Source organism: Castanea sativa, chromosome 4 (genome assembly GCF_040712315.1).
Source record: "Castanea sativa cultivar Marrone di Chiusa Pesio chromosome 4, ASM4071231v1".
Lineage (NCBI taxonomy): Eukaryota > Viridiplantae > Streptophyta > Magnoliopsida > Fagales > Fagaceae > Castanea > Castanea sativa.
The window spans coordinates 46,443,737-46,460,170 of record NC_134016.1 but is presented as its reverse complement, the minus strand read 5'-3'; the positions used below and the strand labels follow the sequence as shown (position 1 = coordinate 46,460,170).

General features: G+C 34.6%; 3 protein-coding genes across 3 annotated transcripts; 1 reads left to right on the top strand and 2 right to left on the bottom strand.

Moving 5' to 3' along the window:
* The first annotated feature begins 2,519 nt into the window (after positions 1 to 2,519).
* On the top strand, positions 2,520 to 4,697 carry LOC142630277 (nucleoside diphosphate kinase 2, chloroplastic). Its single transcript, XM_075804264.1, has 7 exons — positions 2,520 to 2,805; positions 2,973 to 3,029; positions 3,341 to 3,427; positions 3,845 to 3,925; positions 4,029 to 4,141; positions 4,279 to 4,328; positions 4,457 to 4,697. The coding sequence occupies exons 1-7, from the start codon at positions 2,554 to 2,556 to the stop codon at positions 4,522 to 4,524; spliced, it is 708 nt and encodes a 235-aa protein (XP_075660379.1). The 5' UTR covers positions 2,520 to 2,553; the 3' UTR covers positions 4,525 to 4,697.
* Positions 4,698 to 5,901: 1,204 nt separating this feature from the next.
* LOC142632121 (uncharacterized) lies at positions 5,902 to 7,569 on the bottom strand. The gene is made up of 2 exons (XM_075806537.1): positions 7,452 to 7,569; positions 5,902 to 6,548 (listed from the first exon to the last, which is right to left on the bottom strand). Exons 1-2 carry the CDS (start codon positions 7,552 to 7,554, stop codon positions 6,043 to 6,045), a joined length of 609 nt encoding a protein of 202 aa, XP_075662652.1. The 5' UTR covers positions 7,555 to 7,569; the 3' UTR covers positions 5,902 to 6,042.
* Positions 7,570 to 9,369: 1,800 nt separating this feature from the next.
* Positions 9,370 to 16,006, bottom strand: LOC142632123 (uncharacterized). Its single transcript, XM_075806539.1, has 12 exons — positions 15,623 to 16,006; positions 15,359 to 15,487; positions 14,321 to 14,515; positions 13,627 to 13,674; positions 13,428 to 13,556; positions 12,967 to 13,091; positions 12,525 to 12,635; positions 11,869 to 11,977; positions 11,508 to 11,626; positions 11,041 to 11,194; positions 10,114 to 10,258; positions 9,370 to 9,662 (listed from the first exon to the last, which is right to left on the bottom strand). The coding sequence occupies exons 1-12, from the start codon at positions 15,737 to 15,739 to the stop codon at positions 9,607 to 9,609; spliced, it is 1,437 nt and encodes a 478-aa protein (XP_075662654.1). The 5' UTR covers positions 15,740 to 16,006; the 3' UTR covers positions 9,370 to 9,606.
* Between the last annotated feature and the right edge of the window lie 428 nt (positions 16,007 to 16,434).

The window sequence follows — 16,434 nt, the reverse complement described above, 5'->3', positions numbered from 1 at the left end:
AGAATTTAGCTTGTGGATGTTAACTAGCCCTTCTCCTACTACATAACCGAGGATATAATCTCTTCTTGGACATACTTGCTCAGACCTCATCTCTTTTTTATTTAGTATTGCTTTAGAAGTTAACATTCATACATCCTCGAACTATTCAATATCCTCGGATTGGGCTTTTAGCCCAAAGAATACCTTTGGGCCACCCCACACATATTCCCGAGCCCAATGACCCTACAAATAATGTTCTATTTTATATTCCACTACTGACAATATGTCATATATTTGATATTTTTCCTTTTAATTTTAGTATCTTTATAAGAAATAGAAAGACAGATTTTTATTCCAACTAGAGATTTCATAACTAATAGTATGTCGTAATTATTAAGGAGTAAAGTGAACATTAATTAAATAACAACCATCAAATGTAAAACTTCTTAGTGTTGATTTTGAAAATTCTTAGCAATAAGATTTTAGGAAACAATTTTTTTGGGGGTGGGGATTAGAGTTTGGCCTACTGCCCATGTACGAGAGCACTAGACAAAAGCTTCACTCGAGGAATCTATGTCCGCTAGAATAATTTATAGCACTCTAGCCTACTTTTCCACCTAGAACCGCTGACCATGAACAAGTTGTGGTTTAACTTTTCTTATAAAAAATTGTTTATAGGAAGATTAAAAACTTATTTATTATTAACGTATAAGAATTTGGTGTTGGCAAAATATTATTAGAGCTTGTGAATATATAGTTCCCCCCACCCCCACTCTTTTTTTGCCCTTTCCTCCTAGCTAGTCTTTCTCCTCCAACTGAATTAAGTGGATGAAATAATATTAATTTTTCTGGTCCTAAGTGCTTGAAATTAATGAACTTTGCTTGTGATGTAGAGCTGGGTACTCAGTGGCTCACTGACGTAATGATGTTTGGTGGGAATGTATAGTAATAAGAATGAAACAAAAATAATTGAGCAAGCATATATTATTTGGTAGCCCTTTGCTAAAAATGCTAGCTGATTCTAGCTTAGTCAAATAATTAAATAAACAACTTGTGTGTTATGATATATATAACATCATGTCAACACCACTGATGAAATTAATGCTTAGTATTGGAATTACGCATATCTAATACAACAAGTTTTGGGGCAGAATTTTCTCGGCGCAGTTGTTGAAGTGATCTCGATAGGTATTGGTTCTTGTAATAATAATACTAATGGTGGTGATATATATATATATATATATTGCTTTTCTTTTGAGAATTAAACTGTTTGACATGTTCTGCAGAAAGCCAATTCTTTAAACGAGATGGGCTTCTTTTTCTTTTTCTTTTTGTGATGCAGTGGAACAATTCCCATCTATATATTCTCTCCCAAACTGGGGGTTTTGGAAGTTGATCATGGTTCCTTTGCTTTCTCCTGTTGATGTGTATGTAATTAAAAAAAATTGGAAACCAAAACTTAAAACTCCTCACACACTTAATAAGAAGAGCGATTCTACTTGAAAAACAAGTCGTCAGTATAAAAACCGAGAGAGAGAGAGAGAGAGAGAGAGAGAGAGTATATATATATATATATATATATATATATATATATATATATATATATTAAGTTTTTAACCCTATGATTTAGCTAGGAGTTGTTTCAAATCAAAACTAATACCATTAAAAACTTTCCAATGAATCCATAAACCATGCATGTGATGTTGTTAATGGAAAACTATTAGGATTAGTATCATGTGACAAATTATGTATCAAAAGGTGTTAGAGTTACATGTTATAAAGTTAGGTAAAAGAAGACATGAAGGTTGTAAATTATAATCTAGTGAAATTAGATTTTTCAAAAGCACTTGAACAAAATAATGGCTTGTAGTGACATAATGTCTTTTGTTTGTATAGAGAAAAACTTTTTTTCTTTTTTGGTAATAAGTAGATAGGGGGAAGGAAGAGGTGGGATTCAAACCACAAACATAGAATTCCACAAATAATGTCATTATCACTATATTATTACTTGAACCCAAAAATAATGTCCAAATATATTAGAAGTATTCCACATGATATCGTTTTATTAAATCATTTCCTTTTAACATAAGTGTATGATTTAAATGGATTTTTTTAAAAAAGTATATTGCTTTAGAAAGTGTGGTTTAACTTAAAACCACCCTCAACTAAGTAGGGAATTCAAATTATAATTGCCAAAAGAAAAAATTACACATAAAAAAGGAAAGACAAAAGATAGGATAATATGCCAAGAAAGCCCAAAAGAACCAGGTTGGGCCATAGCCATGTTGGGCCGGACTGAAACTTTTCATTGAAATATCCAAAAGATAATATTAAAAAAAAATCACACGACTCAATGAGTAAATTAGGCGGGTTGGGTTGAGTCGAGTTGAGTCGGTTCAGTTTTAGCAGATGGGCGGGTTGGCCCTACATTTAACTCTTAGTTGGGTGTCAGCATTGTTTTTACTGTATGAGTCACAAAATGAAGGACAAAATAAGTTAGGGGTACTCAAGTAATTTTGGGTCCTTATAATATGTAAATGCGCTCGTGTTGTTGAAGAGAGAGGGAGAGAAAAGATGGAAGCTCAGGCAGTGTTCGGTAGAGCAAGCCCACCATGCCTCTCATCATCTCTTCTAAGCTCACAAACTCAGAGAACTAGTTGCAGCTTATCCTACACTCACTGCCCTATCCAACGCACCAAACACCATCTCCACTTAGCTGCATTCCACTCAAAGTCCCATCTTTTCTCTTATTCCCCATCTCGTCCCCATGCCAAAACCCTCTCTCACAAAACCCATATCTTCTTGCCCCACTTGGTTGCTTCCATGGTTTGCTTCTCTCCCTCTTTATTCTCAAATTTTTAACTCAATTATCGAAAACCCATTTTAGTTTTCTCTCATTTTATTCGGTATTTGCAAAGTTTGTTTGAACCCCATTTGAAAATTTTGTACTTTTTTTGTTGTTGTTGTCTTTCTTGGTGTCATTGTGTGTGCAGGAACAAGTTGAAGAGACTTATATAATGGTGAAACCTGATGCTGTGCAACGTGGACTTGTAAGCTTTACTTTAATTTGCTTGCAATTCTTAACAAACCTATGTCAAATTTGGTTGCTGAGAAAGCATAGGGGAAAAGTCTTAAGACTTTACATTATTCATTACCTTAGAAGACAAAAATCTCTAATAGATTGAGGCATTGAGCCCAACTGCTTGTCTTGGTTCTGGGAAATTAATAGTTTCCTGGGAATTTTTGGGCTTTCTTTGTTGCCATGTAGGGTTTAAGCAGTTATATTGTATAAAAGAGCTTCCTTTTCTTTTAATTGTTTTCTCCTGGCATAAATTTGTATATTTGGGTTGAGTTGTTATAGGTTGGAGAGATTATTTCAAGGTTTGAGAAGAAGGGATTTAAATTGACTGGCTTGAAGCTCTTCGAGTGCCCAAAAGAATTAGCAGAGGTTTGTGACTTTTGTCATTGTATTTACTTTATTAATTTATATGGAGAAACCCCAATTCAGTATTTCCATATCATTTTTGAGAAATTGAGTTACAATTGTGATGTGAAATTGTTGAAGAGGTTTTGCATATGATAGAAACACTGGATGCTGCTTCATTTAATTGCTAAGGAAATGACCAGCTTTCATATTAATTTTCATGCTTTCGGGAAAATCAACAGGGCAACAATGTAATTTACCAATTTATGACTATGGTTGTAACTAGTGTTAATTTGATGTCTGTTTGATGGTTACTTGAGCATTGATTTTTACATCCTCTTTGAGATGCCTAAATTATTATTATTATTATTATTATTATTATTATTATTATTATTATTATTATTATTATTATGCGTATGATGTTTGTTTTTATGGTTACAGGAGCATTATAAGGATCTCAAGTCTAAATCATTCTTCCCTAAGCTGATTGATTACATTACTTCTGGTCCAGTTGTGTGCATGGTATAATTTTTCTTTCTCCACCAACCCCGCCCCCCTCCCCCCTCTCCCGTTGAATCTGAAATATTTGAAAGTTTCAAGACTGATCATAAGTTATCTCTGCAAGGCTTGGGAGGGTGTTGGTGTTGTTGCATCTGCACGGAAGCTTATAGGGTCTACAGATCCTCTTCAAGCTGACCCTGGCACAATAAGAGGAGACCTTGCTGTTCAAACCGGAAGGTTAGAGGCTTTAGTCTTTGGTGCTTGACTAGTTTACTGTGTAAATTAATAACAAAGAGTTGGAAAAGAATTGTTTTTTTTCATTACATCAAATTACTTTCCTAGAGACAAGGTCTTATGATGAAAAATTTTGGCAGGAATGTGGTTCATGGAAGTGACAGCCCTGAGAATGGCAAGCGTGAAATAGGTAAAATCTCATTTTATGCTTAACGGTCATTTTCACAATTAGTAATCATGTAATGCTTGATAGACATTTATTGTGTACATGAGCTCTTTCCTGTCTCTCTCTCACACACACAATTTGCATCTCTGCAGCTCTTTGGTTCAAAGAAGGTGAACTATGTCAGTGGACACCAGCTCAGGCACCATGGCTTAGGGAGTGAGCTTTCACTTAGTTCTCATTTCTACAACCTGTGCATTTTTTAAGAAACTCTTCTTTGCACCTGTACTTCTAGTGTCAAATGATTCATTTGTGACTTAAAACCATGAATGGAATTTCCATGTTACAGCTGAGACTATGCAAAAAAATTTATCATACTTCATTTTTATGGGTGTTTCTGATATTTGTCACTCGGGAAGTTGACACCAGAAGTTAAGTAACTTTTTTTCTTTGCTCCTACCTTGTAGGAAATATTGCTACTGTGTACAATAAAGGATTTCCTAATGAACGATCATTTTTGTCCATGTTAGTTGCCTTACAAATCCTGTGAATCAATCTGGCACTTAAAACCTATTGATTTCAGTCTACTATGGGGTATTGCACAAAGCTGCATCTTACTGAGTGCCATCAATAAGAACAATGCATTATGCGGCTCGGAATTACTGCATTCTGTTTCTGAACTTCCATATGATGAATTTACTTCAATTTGGCAGCCCAAGTTTATTGAACCAATCAGTTATCTTAGGTACAAATCTCAAGTTTGTTGAAATCAATTGATCATCCACGCGAACAGAGCAACTATACTATTTGTTGACTGAATTTACCATGCCAATCAAATGATTATCCAAATTTGAATAGAGCAACTATAGATTTTTTTTTTGGGGGGGGGGGGTGGGGCGCGCAACTAAGCAACTATGGAATTGACATAAATAGTCACTCAGCAAATATGCTTATATATAACCACATGAGGGTCCATCTTGGTAATCGAATATGGGTCCTTTGGGATAATTTATCATCATTGGTTTATTTTACTTCCATGATTAATTAGGGCTCACAAGTGCAACCACTATCCATACACCACTTAAACCCCTGCATTGCGTAATGGCATGGGACCATGGGCATTTATAGGACTTGCCGGTTGCCACTACTTGAACCCACAATTCTTGAACTGGCAAGCATGATAAGTTACGAGGACTTCCTATTACCAAGCCATCTTTGCAAGTGGTATTCCACCAAAAATAAAACAAAAACATGTATACTTTTTTTTTTAAGTGAGACTTAAAAAATAAATAAATAAAAACTAATATAAGCTGGATTTTTAAGCTTATTCAAATTCACACATCAACACAATCCTTTTTTCAGTCTCCTTATTCCATCCCTTCTAGTAGTTTCATTCATACAGCCTCTAATCCAAAGGTTGAGTTTTGCCTTTAACTGCAAGCATTAAACTCAATTGTGATTGTATTTCAACCTAATTCTTGGAGAAGTGTGTGCTTACTAGAAAACATGGGTTTAGACATCACACATACGGATTACAATATTCTCCCCACACCCCCAGAAAAAGTGAGAGAGAGCCTAATGCTCAAGGCTGAACAGTATGTGGGCAATAACACTGAAACTTTGATAGCTGACTTTCTTTTCCATGCATTACAACATTTCCCCATACATGGGCATTGAGACAACATCAGAAACAATTGACTTCCAAGTAAATGAACTTACAAACAAGCCAAGTGAACCTGAATTAAGCACATCCCAGTTCAGATCTTACATTCTGCAGAGCTAAAGAGGTTACACATTCCTGATCCATCTGCTGTTCCATGCTTTTAAGAGATTGATGACAATCACTTGAATTTGCCCAAGAACGTTCAGAACAACCATCTTCTATTGGCATCGCGTCCTCACAGGATGACCTTACAACTTGTCGACGAGAATCCTTAAATTTAGAAAAGAGGTAAAGAACTGAAACATTCCTGTTCTGTGGCTGTTTCTTGCTGCCCAAACAAGGAGAATCAATTGAACCCAGCGAAACACTCCCAGATGAACATTCTGTATCTATTGCCATTGCCTCCTCATAAGGGGAAACTACAATGTCTTGAGAAATTTTTTCAGAACAATCTGCACTTATCTTCATCACCCCAGCACAAGAGGAGCTTGAAGCAGAATCAGTTTCTATCTGCGGCACTGTCTGCTCGGAGTGTGAACTTAGCTCACGTTGAGAGCCTAATTTAAGCTTCATGAGTGTAACCTCTGCAACAAAAAGGAATCACATTTAATTCAATGCCCTCGAAAAAAAATACCATTCAACCCTTCTGCACAAGCTTCCAACACTATCTTACATTGCTAACACTAAAGCTAAAGTCTGCACTATGTATATCTTTAAATCTCAATTGAAACAAATTTATGTTCATAGAGCACACTTGATCACAAACATCCCCATATTATAAACAAGAACAACCTCTATGTAAGAAACTAATCAATATTTACCTTACAATTCTGAAAATTATTAAGCATGTTACAATTTATACACACATGAACTCAAAGAGGGTATGCATAGGCTGGGTCGAATTGAATTCGAGATAATTTTAATCCCAACTTTACCTCCTTGCGTTGAGAAATCTCTAATCCAACCAACCTAACCCAATCCCATTTCCCATAGAGGCAAATTGAGTTGGGTTTAGTCATTGGATTGAGGCCATTTTATCAAGCTTAATATTCAACTATTTGAAAGTCTATTATTTTAATAAATAATTACAATTTACACAACTGGGTATAATCCTAATACTCCAATTTCATCACAAGTAATTCTCAAAACATCAAAATAACAAATTTAAACAAATAAATCCCAAAACATAAAACAAATCAAACTGTCAAATTTTGGGTCAGTTCTGAAACTTTGGTCTACCCGAATCCTGACCCAACCCGAGCTTTAAACCCAAAAAAAAAAAATTCCAACCCATCAGCTTACCGATAATGTTTTCAACACGGAACTTGAAAACATTATTAGTCGAATGAAAACATCGAACGAGGTCGTCGAAATTTTCTTTTTTAAGACAACATAGAAAAATCTAATGTAAATGGTTGTGAAACATATATTCAATGAACCAATCAATGATCCTAGTATTCCGCTAGAGAGAGAGAGAGAGAGAGTACCATAGATGGAGAGAGGGTCGTCTCTGAAAATCTTGGAAGTTGATCTCTCTAACTCCAAGCTGTCCAGTGACGAAGTCGAAGCTCCTCTGATTTTCCCAAACATTTCTCTCTCTCTCTCTCTAATCTGAGGTTTGAAAATGAGAAATTTTCTGTCTCTTAAATATTAATCTGAGTGACGCGGGAGTTTCATCAAAGAATAGCGGGAATCGTACTCTACACCTTTTGTTTTGACCTTTGTTTTTTTGTTGGAACTGATATTGCGGATGGGCGGGGTTTATGTTCAGTCATGGACTCATGGCCCAATTACTAACTCACTCAAGTAGGCCCTACTCAGGCCCACTTAACAATATTTCTACTTTTTGAAAAATGTACTCAACACTCTTTTCCCATTTAGTTTATTTGAGTTTAAATTCATGGGAGTTTTTTTTATATAAAAAAAGAAAATTTGTTTCAAAGACAATACATTAAATGATATTTCCTCAAAAAAAAAATTTGGGATTTTTAAAGGTAAACAAATAATTTTCTAGTGTGGGAATATTACAATTTTTCAAATTGTAAATTGTTTACACGATAATACAAACTTTTTCGTATATCGTTTTTGGCCACATGAATAATGTACCTTGTAGAGTCCAATAGTTTAGTGACATTGTTTGCTTCTTCTTCTTTTCTTTTCTTTTTTTACAAGGAGAACTGATGTTCAAACCTACCCTCCCTTATTGTTGTGTGTTTGTATATATGTACACATATACAATTCATAGTAAAGATCCATATACATTCAACATTATTCAAACATTTATCCTTGTTCCAACTTCAAAGAAATTATTTGTACAATCATTTTAGTAAGAATGAGCAAGGGTTCTATATATATCCCACATTTATATAGTTATATAAGAGGAGGGTGTAATACATCAGCTACACTGAATAATTTATAATTTCACTACACTTTGACATAGTCGGATGCTCAACTATCAAGTATCAACCGAACTATTGGGCCCAAGCCCATTCTACTAACATTCAGCGTTGTTCTAATTTTTGGGCCTATTGGGTTTCCAGGGCTTGATAATATTTTTATTTAAGAGCTAAAGTCCAAGTGATTGTTTACATACAGATAGATCCAACATTCTGAAAACAAAAAAATAGAAAGGCTGATTGATTGGATGGCCTCAAAAGAGGGCCCTGTAAGTGGGTTTTATTTGGGCCAAGCCCAATAGTGGAAGCTTCTAACCAATCAAGGCCATTAAAGTGGTTACCCTCATCAATTACAAGTTCTTCTCCTACTGCTCAGTGTGGATGCTGAAAATGACTGTTTGATTGCTTTTTTTTTTTTTTTTTTAATACTTTAGCTTATTGGAATTATATACATTCTAGATACAATTATACTTTTGCCCAGGCCAATGAAAATATGTCATACCAAACTAAAACTAAAGAATCCACCAAGATAAAGAATGCTTTACAATGAAAATATGCTGTTGTCAACTTCATTCAATCATATTCAGGTGAGTGTGTTTGGGAAAAGCTTTTTTGCTTTTTTTTTTTCTTTTTTTTTTTTTTGTCATGCATTTAACATAAAAAATTACCAAAAACTATATCTTTTAATAAACACCATGCATAAGCTACTCCAAATAAGTTGTTCCTAACGCACTAGCTACACTGAGTGCATGTTCATTTGTCGCCACGGTATTATATAAACAGAATGGCCCTAAATAAATTATAATTATAATGTTGTAAGGAGCAAAACATATCTGTTAGGTAAAACTTGGAACAAGCTATAGTCTGTTTCATTCGGACTATGGGCAAGTAGGGGAGGTGGCTTTCCAAGCTTGAGTTTGACATGGACTCAATAGCTTCAATCAACTGGTTCACAGTACTTTGTTGGATTACACACATGATGTCAATGGAAAAAAAAAAGTAATAACAATTGTGAAAAGCCAATAGAGAACTTTTACAACTTGAAACTGTATCTGAAGGCTACAAGAGCTTGTGGTGATCATAAATGATGTCAAATAATTGAATATATACAACAAATGGATCAGACTTCCTTCTTCTTCTTTTTTCTCCTTTTTCTAAGTATAAAAATAAAAGAGGTTTGAATGTTTGATTGGTACATTAGCAAACAAGAAACATAAATAGCTCCAAACTGATGTATGCCTACTCTTCAAAAAAATCTTCTTATTAAACCACGTCTACGAACTCTACTCTTCATATCCTTAACTGAAATAATACCAATCAGAAAGTTAGGCATGTAAACAAAAGTTAGATATAGATTTAGGCTAGGTGAAATTAGTCAGTGCACTTGGTGTGCTACACCTTTTTCTCACATATCAGTGGGCCCCACCTGTAGCTCCCACAAATGTAATCCACCCTAATGTGAAAGGGAGGCGCAGTGGGGTTTATAGAATAATTTCTCAAAGACTGGAGGCATTGAGACATCCCTCACAGAAAAATGATTCCACTCAAGGTAAGATAAAATGTGATTTTAAACAGCAGAAGAGATCATTTAGCATGAGAAAGTGGATGCACGCAAGCAATGGCAAGAAAATGCAAAAGACCTCATTTAGCAAGAGAAAGTGAATGCACGTAAAAGCAATCTTAATTATCTCTTTGTTATGCAATATCACAATGTCCCTATTTTCTTAAACTTAAAAGAGTTAAGAAGGGTCACCTTTTAACCTGCCGGCACTATACAAAGCTTCTTCTGCAATGGATCTCCACTGTTCTGCACAAGAGTAGTTGATTCCTAGACCAACACTAAGCCCTCTCAAGAGATGCACCGTCCGAAGTACAGAAAATAGCTCCTCAGGAAAAGCCTAACATAGCCAAGTCCCAATAAGGAAGCAATATGTAATTCAGCAGAAGAAAATGTAACAGCATAAGGTAGGTGCCCACATCAAACTTCCTACTTGTTCCCCTAATGTCCAGAGTCCAAGCCCACTCTTTCAAGTAAATTATTTTGGATGATCATATTATTCTCTCTCCCAGACCCCGTTGACATGGGAATTTTGTGTACCAAGTACGAACATTTTGTATTATTATTTAGAACCAACATATTGCCATCAAAGTTGATATATTCAAATAAAAAGCTATAGGAACTCATGGGAAATGAAAGTAACAGTATCTTCTATATCCTATTTCACATATCCTCAATATTGTAATGAAAATACAGCATTTCATTTGTCTAGTTTCTCAAAGTGAATAGCTTTGAACATATCTATTAATTCATTTATGCATTTTGGCATGCCAAATTAATAATAAAAACTTCCCTATGCATCTTTTAAAATTTGGTACCCTGGGTAGATCAGAAGAACTTCATGTGAAACATGACTAATCCCCTATTCCACATCAGTGGGATTGAATTCCCTGTTAATAAACTTTTGGTTGTGGAGGAAACCCTTCCAAGACTTGTTTCAAATGCTACATATATTACAGTAGAGAGGTTTTACTTCAGTCTGTTTTACAAATGCAACCAAACATTTGAAATAATATGGGAAAACCGGTACATAAACATCTAAGCAAAAATTATATGTATGTGCGTCTAGCGGAATTGTCCACAAAGTAAGCAAATTTAATAGTTGATGATTCTAAAGCATACCCGAACAGCAATCTTTTTAATTGAAGATTCTTCCGAGAAAGGTTGCAGCATCACCACTCCAGGGGGTAGCTTTGTATCAAACATTGTCTGTGCCAACCTCAGCATTTCCTGTTGTTCGTTTTCACATTGGCTTAAGGTATCAATTCCCAGCTCCCTATGAAATAGGAGAAATCAATTTGATACAAAATATTAACAGTCAAAACCAATAAACCTCAAAAAATTCTGGGACATCATCAGAACTTCTTAAACCAAGCAATATTTCACATAAAATTATATCGGATACATATATATGACCTGCATTTTACCAAATCTACTAGTCAGTTAAAATCTAGCAATAAACAAATAGAGCATCAAATATCTTTCTTTTTTTTTTCTTCCATTTGAATCTCCATGATAGTTCTTGGCAAACCAACTAGCAATTCATTAGAAGCGAAGGACCAAATTGACTTATAGGCAATGATTAGTACCTGTAGCTCTCTGCAGCTCTTATAGGGTCGTTATCAGCAATGGCAAGAACAAGATTAGCATAACCAAGCCTCAAATTCTCTGGGAGATCCTTCACTTGCCCATAGTCTAGTAAGGCAACCTGTTGCGGGAAAAAGAAAAGACACAAGTAGAGCTTATAGGTTGGTCTGGCATGCAAATCTAACATTACAAAACCACAGGTTTAATTAGTATTCTGTCTCTTCATATTGTGCAACCTACAATTTAAGCTATTCATTTAAAAGAGAATTGTAAGCAGCATTCAAATAATAATATGCATAAATAAAATCTAAAAATAAAAAAAGAAATAAACCTTAAGGAAGCAGATATTGATTGCCCAATTACCTCTGAACCTTTACAGATAAGTACATTTCCCGGATGGGGATCAGCATGGAAGAAACCACTCTTCAGAATCATTTGCCCATATGCTAGTGTCAAACTTTCAAGGATTTTCCTACAGTTACAGAAAGTTTAATATAAGTATCCTGCACCATTTTTTTTAGAAGATAATATCTACTACATCATTAGAAAGGCAACCAGAAAAAGGGATTCATTACTCTGTGATTGTAAAGAATTACAACAGAGCAAATTTTATCTAAAAATATATATAAATCTAAAGAACAAGAAAACTGATTTCAGGAAAATATTGGTAACAAATTTAGAGAAAAAAATCTAGTAAGAAATATCTAAACAATTAAGGAGTGACTAAAAAGACCAGCCATCAATTTTTTTTTTTTTTTTTTTTTTTTTAAAAAGTATGCCACCAAGGTATAAAGGAACCTAGAAGTAACTTTACAAGAGAAATAAGGGATTTAAAGAGAGTTACACTTTTATTACTTAAAAAAAATGGAATTTAATGTCTCCATGTTTAAATGAAGGACTCAAAAGTAAATAAATATTAGTAAAAACATGATAAAACTTTATGTGCATGTAACAGCTACTTATATAAACAATATATGGTAAAAGTAACCCATACTCTCAGGGATAGTCTAGACGCTTACTGCTTTGCCGCTGCTGCAATCTTACCACCAGGATTTATTCCTCTTTTTGCTATTTCATCACCAAGATTAAGGATTGGAATTCCATCCATATATTCCATCACTAAGACCCTCCTAACCAAACAAAGAAATACTTGATTAACAAAAGGTTTGTCAAATGAAATATAGCACCAGAAATGCAGCAGTAAAAAAATTGACAAAGTGAACTTGCAAAATGCAGCATTGGGACAAAGGTATTGTGATTTTTAGATTGAAACAAGTTTAAGCCTTTTCTATGGCTAAGTAGGTGTTTTTTTACATAAGATGTTTCTCAATTGAAACAACCTTATACTAACTTTCAAAATAAAAATAATAAACAGCCTCATGCTATCAAAATAACCTATTATCATCTTAATCCATTTTTGCAAGTCCTGACCACATAAAAATGGGGTGTAGCATTACGTACCTGCTGACCATATCCCGTATCACTCGTGGCACCAAAACAGGTGTCTTTTTGTTATTCTCATATAGGAAACGTCGAATCTTTTCCATAGCATTAGCCTCCCTGATGAAGTCAAATTCATATCCAATCTGAATGGCATAAACAAAAAAGAATAAGTATCCAGTATGCAGTAATCTGAATGGTCATGCAGGAAGAAGCAATACATCTATTTCATTTTAATCTGAAAAGAATTACAGTTATAGCATAAATTCAAGTATTCAACAAATAGAATTGAAGTCATCCACAACTAAGAACCACACTCAACAACTAACGTCTAATCTTTTCAAGACACTATCATCCTCAGGTGTAGAGCGAAAAATCAAACCAATATCAGAACTAGATACGAGAGAGAGAGAGAGAGAGAGAGAGAGAGAGGAAAAAAGAAAAGGCTCTATGACAAAAAGAAATACAGAAACAAAATGCACCTGTGTCTCCATTTCCTTGGTTATTGAGTACAGATCAAATTTGACATCTGTCTTTTGAATGTACAAAGCAAAAGCTTGTACATTACGAATATCTGTCATCATCAGATCCTGGATTCCTGGATGTTGCACCTATTATATGCCACAAAAAGTTAAATTACTGCAGAAATATGGAGCCGCAAAGTAGTCCACTTTCCCTCACCTTGACAGCAACATCATTCTTATCACCTCTCAATCTTGCTCGATGTACCTAATTTGAGCATAAAATACAAATAAGGTTCAAAGTCATGAGTCTTTACAAGCATCATTCCAATATGATTCACTTCCTGCTGAAGAGCCATCTTGACAGCAAGTGAAATGTGAAAAAAGAGAATAAAATGGATTGCAACAGTGAACGATTGGAAATTCTAGACAAGCCACATTGAATTCAATTTGGAGCCGAATTAAATTCGACATCAGAATGACGAGAAATAATTTATGAAAATATATAAGTTTTGGAGAAAGACTAAAATTAAATAAAAAACATAGGGTGTTTCAAACTCCAACTAGAAGTTACAAAGAGTGCCTTGTCAATGTAATCAAGGCAGCTCAATTCTTTCAGTATTTTATAATAAGATCAGATATATGGCACTAAAGTTGGTTTAGACCATGGAGAAACAGTATCACTTCATTTTTTAATAAAGCCATGTTCGTTTTGACTCACCCGCTCTTCAATTCCAAATTCATTGACCAAAAACTGGCTAGGAATATTAACATTTGAATTCAAAGTGCTTCCCCCTTTACATAAATTATCAGCTGCCATGATTGGAAAATTAAACATTTCCTTTGAAAAGTAATGGTGTGAATAACACATATATATTTCTCTCTATGGGAGTGTCAATTGTCTGAGTAGGTACCTGGGCAATTGAGGCAGAACCAAGAGGATCCATTTCAAATCTTTCAAACATTTCGCCAATACTTTTTCCCAACTCCTTCTCCAGCATAAGTTGAATGTCACCAAAGGGGGTTGCGGGAGCCCGATCACATAGGGTCACAAGCCTTTTCACCCATGCTGCTGGGGCCAAGTCAGGCTTCCCAATAATTTGAGCAATCTGATTTGAACCACATATCCAATATATATAAGTAGAGCCCAGAAAACAAAATCTAAATCCAAACTCATCAATTATCTGTAAAATTCTCCAAAACTCCTATCATAATAGCAACCACAAACCAAAACCCCAATTGGATAATAAATAGAGATGGAAATGCTCATAATCTTAAGGAAAAAACATTATAAAAAAAATACCATAAACCAATGCTTTGTTTGGATTAAGAAAACGAAAGAGAAAGATTTGGATTCCAATCTTTAGTTTAAATGACTTGAATATAGTATGAAATTATAGAATTTTTACTACTAATACCTATCAAGAAAAGAATTTTTTCTATTGATTAAATTTATGGAGGGATTTGAGCTTTGTTTATACGTAAATTTCAAATAACTAGGTGTAGGATATACTTATCAAAAAAATAACTAGGTGCAGGATATCATTTCAAATCTATTAATATCAAACAATTTACATCATAAGTGTTGTAAATTTATATCAAACAACTTATACTAGCATTTGTTCTTCAAATTCCCTTTATTTCAAATCCTCAAATCCAAAAGCAACCGAAATAAATTCAAGCTGTCCACTTTCCCCCTCCATGACTTCAAGCTATAAATTCAATAATGAAATCCCATTAGGCACTTTAAGATATTTCATCAACATAAAAGTAAAATCTTAAGCAGCGCAAAAATTCAGACACTGAATTTGACAAGTACCTAATACATATCGAGCTAGAAATGCAAAAAGGCTAAAACCCCATTTTAATTAGACCATTACTTCAACATAATTCAAAGTAAGAAGCACAAAAACAAATACCCAATTGAAATTAGATGAGAAAGTTTCATATACCTTAAGGAAAAATCCACCAAGGTCAGAGCACATAGAATATATCTTCTCAGCCGCAACTTCATGCTGTCTTTCCCACATTGCCTCTTGCTTTAGCGCATCCTTCACAAAACTCACTCTAACTTGAAACACCTAAGCAATTCCAACCAAAACCAAAATAAACCCAATCGAAATTCTTAAAGAAAGACACCAACTTTACATGAATACAGAAAAAAGACACAAACTTTACATACATACACAGAGAGAGAGAGAGAGAGAGAGAGAGACCTTGTAGCCAGTGTAGATATCAACAGCTCGTACCCAGAACTGAAAGGAGCGATTCCAAGGTCTGAAATGGGTGGACAGCTTTTCTTGAATATCCTTGAAATCCACAGGAGGCAGCATAGCGCTTAATTTCCTTATTGGGCTGTGAAATCTGTGTGTGTGTGTTAGAGAGAGGCTCTTATAACTTTTTTTTTTTTTGAGAAGCGGCTCTTATAACTTTTAAGTTGTCTGTGTCTGAAATTTATGACACAAGTACCAATAGTGTGACACACAGAGAGTAAAAACACCAGTACATGGTTTGGATGAAGCAGTTTGAGAGGGAAGGAGAGAATATCTGTTTTTTTACTTTATGCCATTTGTGAATGAGATGTGTCTGGCTGAGAAACCAAAATGTAGTGCTTTCTCTTTTTTTATATATATTAATTACCAGAAGTAGTGCCATATATATATATTTACATTTTTTTGCCTTCAATTTTTTTTTTAAAGAATTTTTTGCCTTTTATATTCAACAAACTCAGTGTCACTATATTTTTTATTACGTCTTTTTTTTTTTCTTGATGGGTGATGCCATAATGGATCCGAATTAGAGTGATGTTACCATGGTAGGCTAGTAGAATTATGTTACAGACACAATATTTAACATAATTTTGTGTCACAATTCGCTACATGGCGACATATAATTGATAAAAGTATATCAGTGGCCATGTGGGGACACAAAGATTGTGTCAAAGGTTGGGCGCACCGCAACCAAGCATGTTATACTCACATGCACTTTCCCAAGGTCAGGACAGCCTTTGTGGGCACGCAACTAAGGC